The sequence below is a fragment of the Choristoneura fumiferana genome, chromosome 18 (genome assembly GCF_025370935.1).
Source record: "Choristoneura fumiferana chromosome 18, NRCan_CFum_1, whole genome shotgun sequence".
NCBI lineage: Eukaryota > Metazoa > Arthropoda > Insecta > Lepidoptera > Tortricidae > Choristoneura > Choristoneura fumiferana.
The window spans coordinates 23463108-23475414 of NC_133489.1; the positions used below are offsets into that span (position 1 = coordinate 23463108).

Below are 12307 nucleotides of genomic sequence, written 5' to 3' on the forward strand. Positions count from 1 at the left end.
TCCAATAACCAAATCTGTAGCCCCACAGCAAAAACACGTTTTTAATTTAATACCGACACAAACGACAAACAGAACCTTTAAAAACGGAATTTATCGAGTCCTCCGCCGCCGGGACGTCCAACTTGCCCCCACTCGCCCGGAAAATTAAGTTCGCAATATTTAATAGGTTAACAACAAATCAATACGACCCCGTTTCTAATTTACGGTTAGTGTAAGCGTTTTATAATCATTTCTTTCGTTTTGCAAAAAGGTCCGGATTACAATTTATTCGCTCTTTTTGATGTTTTTACTGGAAAAATAACCGAGGGATTAGAAATTAAAGGATAATATTTTTTTCACACCTCCCCTTCAGAAAAGTAACTTTTCCTCCCTGACGAGAGGGAGCAAAGTGCAACTTTTCTGTTCAAGGCCATTTTTTGAAGTTGATAATTGTAAAACCACGCCATTTTTTATGATGGTTGTTCTATAATAAAAAGTGTGAAAAGTTGTATGAGCCACTTGGGAGCAAAATTATTTTCATCTTGGGCGTTAACACTTGAATCCCTCATTACGCTCAAGATTCTACTTTAGAATCCCTCGCTATGCTCAGGATTCTATTGCAGAATCCTTTGCTACATTCTGGATTCAATGTACGCCCTTGCCGTAAATACACCATTTTGCTCCCTTGTGACACAAATAACTAGTTCAAGTGGGTAATCTTTTTCCGATATGCTTTATTAAGCTATTCACATGTTTGTAGAGTCTCGGCCACCTTTCGGTCATGATTCAACCTAAAAACATATTTTGGCGATTAACATAATAAATAAATATTATGAGACACTTGTTGATATCATTAAGATATCACGTATCAAATACCAAAGATTAGAGAAAAAACATTAATATTTTTTTATACAAAATATCTTCAGCTTCACATAGGTTCTTCAGCCACTAGGGTATTCAGTGCCCTAATTCACCAAGCTACAAGTTACAATTTGTCAAGTACAAGTTAGTCTTTGTTTAACAGTATGCATTGAAAAGAGACTACCGCTTGTAAATTGTAGCTTGTAGCTTCGTCGGCCTCTGGTTGTCAAATCGGTCGGATGTACCGGTATAATGTACCTAGACATCACTTTGTCTAAAAAGCAGCTGGTCTAATTACCAAGTAGTCTAATAAGCAAATGGTCCTAACCTGTTTGTGTCGGAAACTTGGAAAAATATAGGTTAGGTTAGAGTTGAGTCAAAACGCGAAGCGATGTCTAAGAACCATCGCTAGAAACCCTAATTTCAAATTTAAAAAAAAAACGCATTCAAATCGGTCCACCCGTTGATGAGCTACGGTGCCACAGACAGACAGACACACATAGCGGTCAAACTTATAATATAACACCCCTCTTTTGCGTCGGAGGTTAAAAACTATACCTACCCAAACGCGCAAGAAAAGTCCTTACTTTATTGTTCACAGAACTTTGTCCTTATTTTTATTTGTTCTGAGGCAACGTAGCGTCAGAAAAATGCTAACAAGTGCCTAAACAAAGCCGCGTCACCAGATCATCGATGTACAAGCCCTAACTAGTCACTTTCACCTGAGGGCCCTCGTTTCTTTTATATGAAGGACCGTTAGAGTTGATGGCCCTCAGCGCGACAAAGGGACATTGTGTGCAGATTGATTATGCTGCTGTATAGTTTATATGGTTAGAGGTTGGAGAATGGCGTTTTTTGTTAACGCCTCGGTGGGGATTGGGGGTTAAAACAAGTAACTTAGCGTATTATGTAGGTAGTTTGTAAATCTGTTTAAATTGGTTTCTTGCCGGATTCTTCTCAACAGAGGTTTTTCCGAACCGGTGGTAGATTTTTTTTGACATTCATAAGTGCTTGTTATAGCCTAAATTTAATAAACATATTTTGACTTTGACTTTGTTTTGGTGATATGGATGTGTATTTGCATATCCATACTAATATTACAAATGCGAAAGTGTATGTGTTTGTATGTTTGTCCGTCTTTGATTTTTGGCAAAGACATAGTTTATGGGCCAAAGAGTGACGTAAGCTACTTTTTACCCCGGAAAAATGGACAGTTCCCGAGGGAACAGCGCGCGGTAACCAAATCTCACGCGGACGAAGCCGCAAGCAAAAGCTAGTTATGGAAATAAATTGTTATAGTGTATTATGCAGTGACCGAGTTTCGACAAATGTAGTGTAGGACACCCTCCGGCCTGGTGGACTGACAATCTGCAAGAGGCTGCCGGTAGGAGCTGGATGCGAACCGTGGATAAGGCGCGATGGCGCTCATTCTCTTTCAAATCAAACACTATTGACAAAGTGGTCGTGGTGATGAGGGATTGCCAATCACTGTGGTGGCTGCCCATGCCATCCTTCTCCATCAGTCTCTATTGGATCTTGGTGACAGATTTGATAATATCCGTCCATCGGGTTGGTGATCGACCACGTGGTTTCTTGCTCAACTCTGTCCTAATTCACCGCTCCATTGTATCCTATTTGCGGGTAACGTGCCAAAGAACCGTAGAATTCGCAATTGCACAGTAAGCGATGACAGTTTTTGTTTAATGTTTAAATCTTTGGGTTTTTAGTCCGATGAGCGGTCCAGCTTATTCTGAGCATGTCATAGTCAAAGTCAAAGTCAAAATATCTTTATCCAATTTAGGCTATAACAAGCACTTATGAATGTCAAAAAAAATCTACCACCGGTTCGGAAAACCTCTGCTGAGAAGAATCCGGCAAGAAACTCAACGAGATATATGTTCTCTCGCATCACTTGTTGGGAGAGGCCTAATATCCAGCACATAGGCTGATGATCAATACAAAACAAAACACGTGATACCGCTGTGTGATCAGTTGCTTTCATTCATAAAGTGTCGCCTTTTTTTAAATAGAAAATCCCATGCACCTACTCCGTTTGTTTGCACGCGCTCATCCGCTAATCCGGCTGCCCTTTAGCTGTTTATCACGTACGTGCGCGTGACTCGACTGAGGCTATTCAATATCCGACGGCGGCCGAGCCGGGCCGATGTTATCCGAAGGATACGTTGATGTATTACAAGCAATTTAGAGTTCAGCGTAAAAGTAGGAAAAAGTAAAAGGTGTTAACAAAATTTTGACATAAGAAATTGTTGCCATATTTAAGCACTAGGTTTTACCCACGGTTTCGTTTGTGTGAAAGATTAGAATTGGCAGTTGAGTTAAACCGAAGAATAACTAAACTGCTTTAGGAGTTCTGGAAATAACATTGTGACCTTTATTATAGATAGTTGCATGAAGAATATTTGTATCCGAGCAAAATTTTGCGTCTCTTGGCTAAACGATAAAGATTTTGTGATTGAGGTAGTTTTTTAAATTAGTCTAAAACACACACAAATGTACGCACACAAAATAAAACACACACAGAACAAATAAATAAATTCAAGCAAGTGGTGCACTTATCCACGTCTAGGACGAAGAACAAAAATAAAATACCTACACGAAATAAAAAAATTGCTACCGACATGCAATACATACAAAACATCTCACTTTCATGCTTTTGTATTCATAATATTGTTAGAATACAAAATATTTACAAGGGTGTTATAAAATGTTTTCAACAAACGTTGATGTAATTGCTATGTAGTAGCCTGAGTCAACGGGCTGAGCAGCAGCTTCTGAGCAAGCGCAGCATAAGCTGAGCCTGATCCTTTTGCCACACAGTGCAAGGGACTGGCAAACACATTCTTTATTAGTTTATTGTTTATTTGTATTCTGTGTGCCTATCCTGTATTGTTCATGTTGGCAAATAAATCAATCTTCTTCTTCTTCTATTCGTTTTTTTAAGCGTAATTCTTATGTCCCGGATGGTTGTAGTTACTTGTTTCTTATTTACTGATTGTGATTACCTATTTGGCAATTACTTACACGTTTGCAGCTTTTGCACCTCTCGTCCTCGAGTCGACCGGCTGCGAAACCCGGAATTCAACTCAAGTGAGCATTGTTCGCGGCGATTAGGGAAAAGAGCGCTCGAGATATGAGCACGAGTATGAGCGACGAACCGCGTTACGCCCAAATTGCTGGAGAACTTTACGTCGAGGCTCCTAAGGCTCCCTCCCTTCTATGGGTTAGTTAGAAGGAATATTAATGTACGAGGCCTGTTGTTAGGGTCAAAGATGTGGCTTGAGAATACAAAAAGAAAAAAAATGACAAAGAACAAATAAAAAGTTTATGACATTACGAGTATGGCCTCTCAAGCAGAGATTTGTGGATTCGAGCCCAAGCTCTCGGCTGTGAGTTTTCCAGAATTTACATACAAAATGACTTGCGTATGAGTCTGTGTGAATACCGCATCAGTAGGAACTACGGCTAATATCTTTTGAATCTGAGAAGAGGTCTGTATCGAGTTGGATGTATTATAAGCCAAAAGTGACTATAAATCTTCGACGTTAAAATGGCTGGATGATTTAGACTATTTTTGATAGAAAGCTGGTTCTCTGAAATAACGGTTCTCTGTCGATTCGCACAATTATTTTTCCAAAACGTTTCATTTCCCAAGCCATGATTTTCTCTGAAACCGTTATTATTTTCGGAACTTTCATAAAACAAACCTAACCTAACCTACTGTGCTCTAAAGAATGAGATTTTTTTTTGGTTTTGGCAAACAATAATTATCCGAAAAGGCAGTAAGGCAGATGATGACTGAAAAACTTACACATTTACATTACTAAAATATCGACACCATTTTGGTTTACACAAAATGAAAATACGAAAGCATGTAGTGGCAAAATGTAAGGCTTCAAGAAAAAACTGCCAAGTCAATGACCCGAGAGAAACGTTTTGCTGACAAGGGCCTCGCGAGCCTCGTAGCGGCACTACGCTCGTAGCGGCGTAGCACGTACCTCGTAGCCGCGTAGAGGCATTCGAGAGGTTTCACTTTTATATGAGTTTCTTTTTACCTCCGCTTTTTAGGAATTGTGCTGAAGAGGTGAATTTTTTAGTTATTTTTGCAATAAGTAGTGGAGTTTAGTAGTGGTGTTAGTTTATAGATTACATAAGTAACGCTGAAAATGAAATAAATTTTAATAAAAACTTTTTTTGTGAGAGAAACCTTAAAAAATCATTTGTGTATGTAATTACCGTGAGACTCATTCATAATCCATACTATTATTATAAATGCGAATGTTTGTGTGTTTGTATGTTTGTCCGTCTTTCACATCAAAATCTAAGTCACTCCAATCAAAAGATACAGTCGTTATAAAAGTTTCAACATAAATTGTTCTATTAAAAAAATGGCTCTGTCCATTGGAGGACAATTTTGCCAGTGTCTAGTAGGTTTTGCCGTTGTACGGTTAAAAAAATCTAGAAAACGAAATATGAACGATCTTAATTACATTTCTTATATCCAATACAAATTGCCGTACGTAGCTTAAAAACCTATATGGTGCTTTCGGTTGCCCTAGATTATAGCGCAACTAAAATTAGAAAAGTCAGAAAATTGTAAATTAGAAATCTTATTTTTTGTCTATTTGTTTATGTCAGTGACCATCTGAAATGTCCCCACAGTTGCTGAGCAAAGGCCTCCCCAATTCTTCCATTGCTCTCTGTCCCCTGCATACAAGGGCCAGTCCTTCAAGAAGTAGTCCAATTCATCCCGCCATCGCCGTCTAGGTCTACCAGGTCGCCTTCTCGATGTTAATTACTACTTTTAATTTTGTGAAAATCCAAAGTTCCCATAGCACGCAGAGAAAAACTGCAAGCTAACAACAAAACAAAAAAAGCTTAAAATAAACCTCCGCTGCGAATGCCTCCGCATCCCGCATCCCGGCCGTGTAAATTCCGCCAAGCGTTTATTCCATTAACGGACCTCCCACAAAGGCCCGGACCTCAATCTCGGCCCTCCGACCTTCGAGAATAAAGAATCGTATTTGCATTCTCGCCTCGAGATTGATCCAGACTTGCCTTTCCAAATGTCAATATGCTGGGTCAAGGGTTAACCGCATCAAAGCATTCTAGACCTTATCCTTGTTACGCAAGACGTGTTTTACTTTGAAGCTTCTACTCCGTGAGACCGTTGGACTCAAATCGTTTTCGTCGTATATTGAATCTGGCTTTTCACCTGTTTAAAGCAATTTGTTGAAATTGAAATTGTATACACGTCGCCATTTAATTCGCGAAGCCTTTGTGACGCCGCACTGACAGAAAAAAACAGTGAAATCGAAGCCCAAATCGAAAAAAAAACAGGCAAGTGCAAGAAGGCATCACACACCAAGATTCCGTACAAATTTGTAAGTATCAATGTATATCCAGTGTTAAGGTCACAGCTTATTAGATCCACCCAGCACCCGATCAGCACCGCCTCGCCGCGAGCTTTTAGTATTCTTTATATGGATTTGTGTGGGCATGCGCTCATTACATCAACTCCGTAGCGTCACCGGATCGCCTCACTCGCGAGGTGTCCACTCGCTGACGGTGAGTGGACCACTTGGTGATAGATAGCTCGCTGTTCGTACACTTGCCTCGCGTGAACAACGCGGCGCTCTCCACCCTCATTCCTTAATAGACTTCTCGGAAATTTGTGGACCACGCGACGTCCACTCGTTGACCATGCGACGTTCACTTGTTAACTACACAAAGTCCACTCGTTTTCAACGCGGCGTCCACCCGTGGACCACCTGTCGAAAACGAGTGGACGCCGAAAGTCGAGGCGGTGCTGGTCGGGTGCCGGTTGGCTCTAATGAGCTTTGACCTTTAGAAAATACTCTTCTATTCCCATCTCGCAGTGCGCAGTGCGCGTGTTGCAGCAGCCGCTGAGTCGCGTTGCTCCGAAGACGAAGGGCTACGGATTAGCCCGAAACATGTCGAGCTAAACACGATTTAAGACGTGAGTTATCCGGGTCATTATATTTAATATGAGTGAGTCTCTGAGTATTTGGTATAAATTTCAGCTTGATACCTTTACGCGTTCCTGTGAAAAAGGGTCTTAACAAACAGACGGACAAAAAGTGATCCTATATTGGTTCCGTTTTTACCTTTTGAGGTAAGGAACCCTGAAAACAGTGCTGAAAAACAAAAAGATAGCCTTAAATTTGACACAGATCTGCGTCTTAAGCATACCAGGGGTTAATGAATTCGAAGACACCGAATAGAGAATAGCAGGTTCTCACCGGCCTCAACGCGTATGTCTCTAGACAGGATGGCGCCGACGCTGCTGGCGGTACTGCGCCGCACCGAACGCCCCCATTAGTATCATTTCGTCTAAAAAGCAACTGGTCTAAGAAGCAATGTGTCTAAGTATAAAGTGATCTAAAAACCTTTGACTTAAAGTCGACGGAGTTTCGCCTCGCTTAGCTCCTATTCCGCGCGGCTGAACCTGACCTAATTTATGTTTTTTCAAGTTTTCGACAAAAACAGGTTAGGAGGACCAGTTGATTTTTACACCAGTTGCTTCTTAGGCCACTTGCTAGTTAGACCAGTTGCTTCCTAGACCACTTGCTTCTTAGACCAGCTGCTTTTTAGACCAGTTGCTTCTTAGACCAGCTACTTTTTTAGACCAAATGATACTAATCCCCACAGCGTGCCGTTCGGGGGGACGCCCCTGCAAACAACGGACGAATGTCTCACCGGCTTCAACCCGCATGTCCCTGGACAGGATGACGCCGACGCTGCTGGCGGCGCGGCACCGGTACGTGGCAGCATGTACATCGCTGCGGTACTGCGCCGCTCCGAAGGCTCCCAGCCACAGCGTGCCGTTCGGGAGGGCGCCCCTGGAGACAATGAACAAACCATTATGAGCAGTTGTCTTTTTTTGATCAATCAACATTTTTAGTGCAGCTAAAATGTTTCCATTGTAACGTCACCCGAGTTACTTATTAAAAGTATGATTTTATGGGGTACAAATTCACTAAGAGATAGAAGTTGTGACAGCTTTAACTCAATTCCTTGATGGTTCACCCTAGAGTATATTTTACATAACAACTAAGTAAAATGATAACAAAATGACGTACAAAGCTTCATTACAATCTATCGAGTAGTTTTGGCGTGAAGGAGTAACAAAAATCCATCCATATATCCATCCATCTTCACCAACTTTCGCGTTTGTATTTATACAATTTTGTGACAGTAACATTAAGCTGACAAATTGTACTGTTTGCTTAAAAGTTTTAAATTGTACCTACAGCTTTAGCTGCAGAAAAGATAATCCGGCACGTAATTAAAGTTTCCCCGCGCGGGCACTCGGCAGCGAGCATCACGAGTTCTCAGCTCGTCTTACCGAAGCTCTCATCGCTCCACTCCGTATTATCGTACAAGTTGTTTCTGCCCTCTGGCACAACAAATACATCATTAAAAATGGATCATCTGTAATTCTGTACACTGAAACTCTTTGTTCTTTTGAAGACTAGTTACTTAGAGACAAAGTCGATTTCTCTCTTAGACTACTTAGTACCAACCACTTGAAAAGCAGCGACCGCTATTTATTGCTTTATCATCATTATCACCAGCCGAAAGACTTCGACTGCTGAAAAAAGTTTTCCTTCTTAGAACGTCAGAAAGGACTTCATCGTACCTGCTACGTATTGCCACTACGTCCATTTCAGCTTGTTTGTGGTCCGCATGCTAAGGCTGCTGATGGAGACCATCGCGAGTGCTGCCTTCTGGCCAAAAGACATGGTGTTCCAACGGTTCTGGAGCACCATGACGCAGACTAAGACGATGTCAAAGACGGTGACAATGATGTCATGCCACTTTGCCACCTGTATAGCTTTTTTATAGTTAGTCTGTACAGTATTTAAAGTATGGGCCATGTTGACTGAAAAAAATGTTTTCATTACTATTTCTTGATAAACTAAATCACGTGGAGTTTCTAAATTAGTCCGGAATACTTATTTTTAGAGGTGGTCGTGTGAGTTTGAACGTTTGAAAAATCTTTAATAGAAATGAGCAAAAACACACACAGAGTATTCTGGCGCGCCATGAAAGAGGCCTATGTCCACCCGTGGACTGCTGTAGGCTGATGATGATGATGAGCAAAAACGCTTTGCACAAATTGAAGCGACGTGAATTACCATAAGAATAAAGATGTACGGGACAGCACCGCACATTACACACAGCGGGCAGCGTCATCAATTTACGTCGACTTTCGCATCTCGGCCAATGTACAACAGTTCACTAATATCAGCCTTTATGTGTACTCGTTGATTACGTAAAAATAAAGTAATTAATTATCTAAACATCAGAAATATCATTTAAAAGTTGTACAAACCGTACCCATCGCCCATTTTTGGTCGAACTGACAGAGAAAGAAGCGCTGAAGGTCGTGCAGTTCCAGCGTACACTCTCCAAAATGTAGCTTGTAAGTTACCAATTTAAAATCCGATTCAAGTCAATCTATCTTGTTGATCATAATTAAAGAAACGTTATACGATGAGTTGCAATATTTCCCATTTAAATAAACAGTTCATGTCAAAATAATCGCGGTACGAAGCCGCGTTATCTGCAAAATTGTCATTAAAATGACGAATGATTATCCTTATTACATACACAAAAGAGCACTTGTACGTTTTGTTTTATTGAATTAAGCCATGATCACCCAGTATTGTTGTAGAAGTTGGCATGTCATCGTGTACCATTCATACATTATTCAGACTTGCATGATTGTTCGACTAAAGTTCCGTCAGTTTATTATGGCTGTTGGGAAACAAAGGCATAGTAGCTGGTCGTATAAGGACGTTATGGATTGTGTTGTAAGGGTTAAGTTATTTTATATGGAATGATATATTACGTATCCAGAATTATTATAGAAGTAACAGTTTTGATGTTAATTTCATCATCTAGGCCTATACAAGGTATACATGAAGGTTATACATGAAGTCAACTGTTTAAATTATGGGTAGGTAGTCTAATTAATTTAAACAAAAACAAACTCAAGGTGTGAACACTTCAAATTAAATAAAAAAAATTCACCTTACGTCACACTTCAGAATGAGAAAGTAGTTGTAGTTCAATTGAGAACTCCACATAGCAAAACAAAACAAAGCAATATTAACGTATTTCATATATCAAACCTATTCATTCAACAAAGCTTCTCAAATTTACTACCTAACGAGTCACAAAAATACGGTCACCACGGCAAAACGCTAAAGCAAAAATCCAAATTAAAATCAAAACAACCCTCGTCACGCCCAAACCTTTTATGTGAGACCTAGCAAACCGCTATTAATCCAGCTAAGTGAAAAACAACCGCGATGATACATTAAACGCCGGGCTGGTCTTTCATCCCTCTGCGATAAGCGGCCGAATAACTCATGTATATTTTAGCCCTTTCAACAAAAAAGCTAGGAATCAAATCTTGAAGTTGACGGAGTCGTATTAATGGCCCCGGTCTCCCCCCCCCCCCCTGACCCGCCCCGGCTCAAAAGCCGCTTATTCTCACAACCGTTCTCTAAACCGAAAATCAACCATTAATCTTTCTTGCGATTGTATTAAAACGATTTCGTATTCTGGAACTGGCCGCAGACGCTCGCAGGGTTCCTTGGTTATTAGATGACCCGGCTTTTTTTTTTTGCATTTTATGAGATTTTCTTCCAGTGTTGCCCAACGTGCTTTAGCCACCTGTTTGTCGTTTGCCAGTCTGTCTTTTGCATAAGTTTGCCTTTTGAACAATTACATTGTCTACGTAGATACAATAATCTTTTTAAAGCATTATGTAATGTGGCTGAAAAACTACAAATTATTAAAATAATAAAGTGTTGTAAATAAAAGTAACATTACCAATTCTTTGAAACAATAAACACCTGATAAGCGTAAAAAAGGAACAATGAAAATTGCAGATAGCACACATCACCATGTGAAAATTGCGTGTGAGTGTGAATGTCTGATTTGATTAGGTACATGACGACCCTTTGAAAAAGAAAAAGTTTTCTTTTTATTATTTCTGCAGTCCAGTTAACTTTCATTAAAGAGGAACCCTGCAAAAGCCATCCTATAATTGAAACAGGTTCTGATTAATTACCTCAGCTACCGGAAAGTGACAGTTCAGAATTGTTAAGGTGATTGAAGAATTTCAATAATTTTATTCCGAAGATCCCCCCTCCCGTCGGTCCTCGTCAGCGATTTGATCCGCATTGTAATGTCATCGATCCAATTTGTCTTTCGCAAAGACATTTTCAAAGGGGATTTGTTCAATTTAGCGTTGACGTTTAGACAATTTGAATTGTTGAAAGGCTACGGTTGCAGGCGGATTAAATGGAATTGCTAGGTCATCACCAGAAGTCAGAATTTCTATGGCACTTTTGCGGTGTCATATTGTATTTTTGGTATGCAATAAACTAATGGGGAAAGCAATGTTCGAAGTTTCTTTGCGTAAGAAGAACTAAGTTGTATCGACATAACTCCAAGAATACATACGAGTACAGTATTTTTTTATGAATTAAATTCGGGTTTTGTTCCGCGTACCTTGATGCAGCTCGATATTCCGGCACATTTGCATGCGCCATGATCACGAGACGACATGAAGTGAAAGAAATATTGAGCTGCTCTAAAATCAAGGTACGCGGAACTAAACCCGAATTTAAATCATAAAAAAGTAATGACCGCGATAGTCTAAAATATTGTATAATACAGTATGTTGAAGTGGCAATGAGCAGTCCAAATCGCTTGGAGAAAAAAGGCCGTTGAGGGAGAAAAGTTCTCGAGGGGTGATCATGAACTGGAAGACGTATGGTTAGTGGTTGTATGGAGTTATGGCTGATCCCTACTAGGTAAACTGATGACATCGTGAGTCTCAGCCAACCATTGTTTACAGGTGGAAAGTTCTCGTTCATTGTGGCATTCTAAGGGGGAGTCATTCGTTCAACAGTGGACGTTTTCTGGCTGGTAATGATGATAAATCTTCTACTGTACTAATATGTTTTTTACTTCTTTTTTTTGTTTCGTCATCATGGCGCATGCAACTGTGCCGAAATATCGAGCTGCTCTAAAATCAAGGTACGCGGAACAAAACCCGAATTTAATTCAGAAAATTAGTAATGACCGCGATAGTCTAAAAGATAAACGTGAAGGCATAGTAGTTTGACCTATCGCCTCTGAATCAGAGAATCGTGGGTTCGAACCCCAGCTCGCACCTCTAAGTTTTTCCAAATTCATGTGCGGAATTACATTTGAAATTTACAACGAGTTTTACGGTGAAGGAAAACGTCGTGACACCTGCACAAACCTGCGAAGTAATTCAATAGTGTGTGTGAAGTTTCCAATCCGCACTGGGCCTACGTGGGAACTACGGCCCAAGCCCTCTCATTATGAGAGGAGGCCTGTGCCCAGCAGTGGGACGTATATAGGCTGGGATGATGATGAA

General features: G+C 40.4%; 1 protein-coding gene across 1 annotated transcript in view; it reads right to left on the bottom strand.

The window, feature by feature from the left end:
* LOC141437657 (cell adhesion molecule Dscam2-like) overlaps nt 1–12307 on the bottom strand; it is a 332569-nt gene that overhangs the window by 78495 nt on the left and 241767 nt on the right. Inside the window, 1 exon segment of the mRNA XM_074101110.1 lies at nt 7579–7721. Coding sequence (XP_073957211.1) covers nt 7579–7721 — 143 coding nt within the window.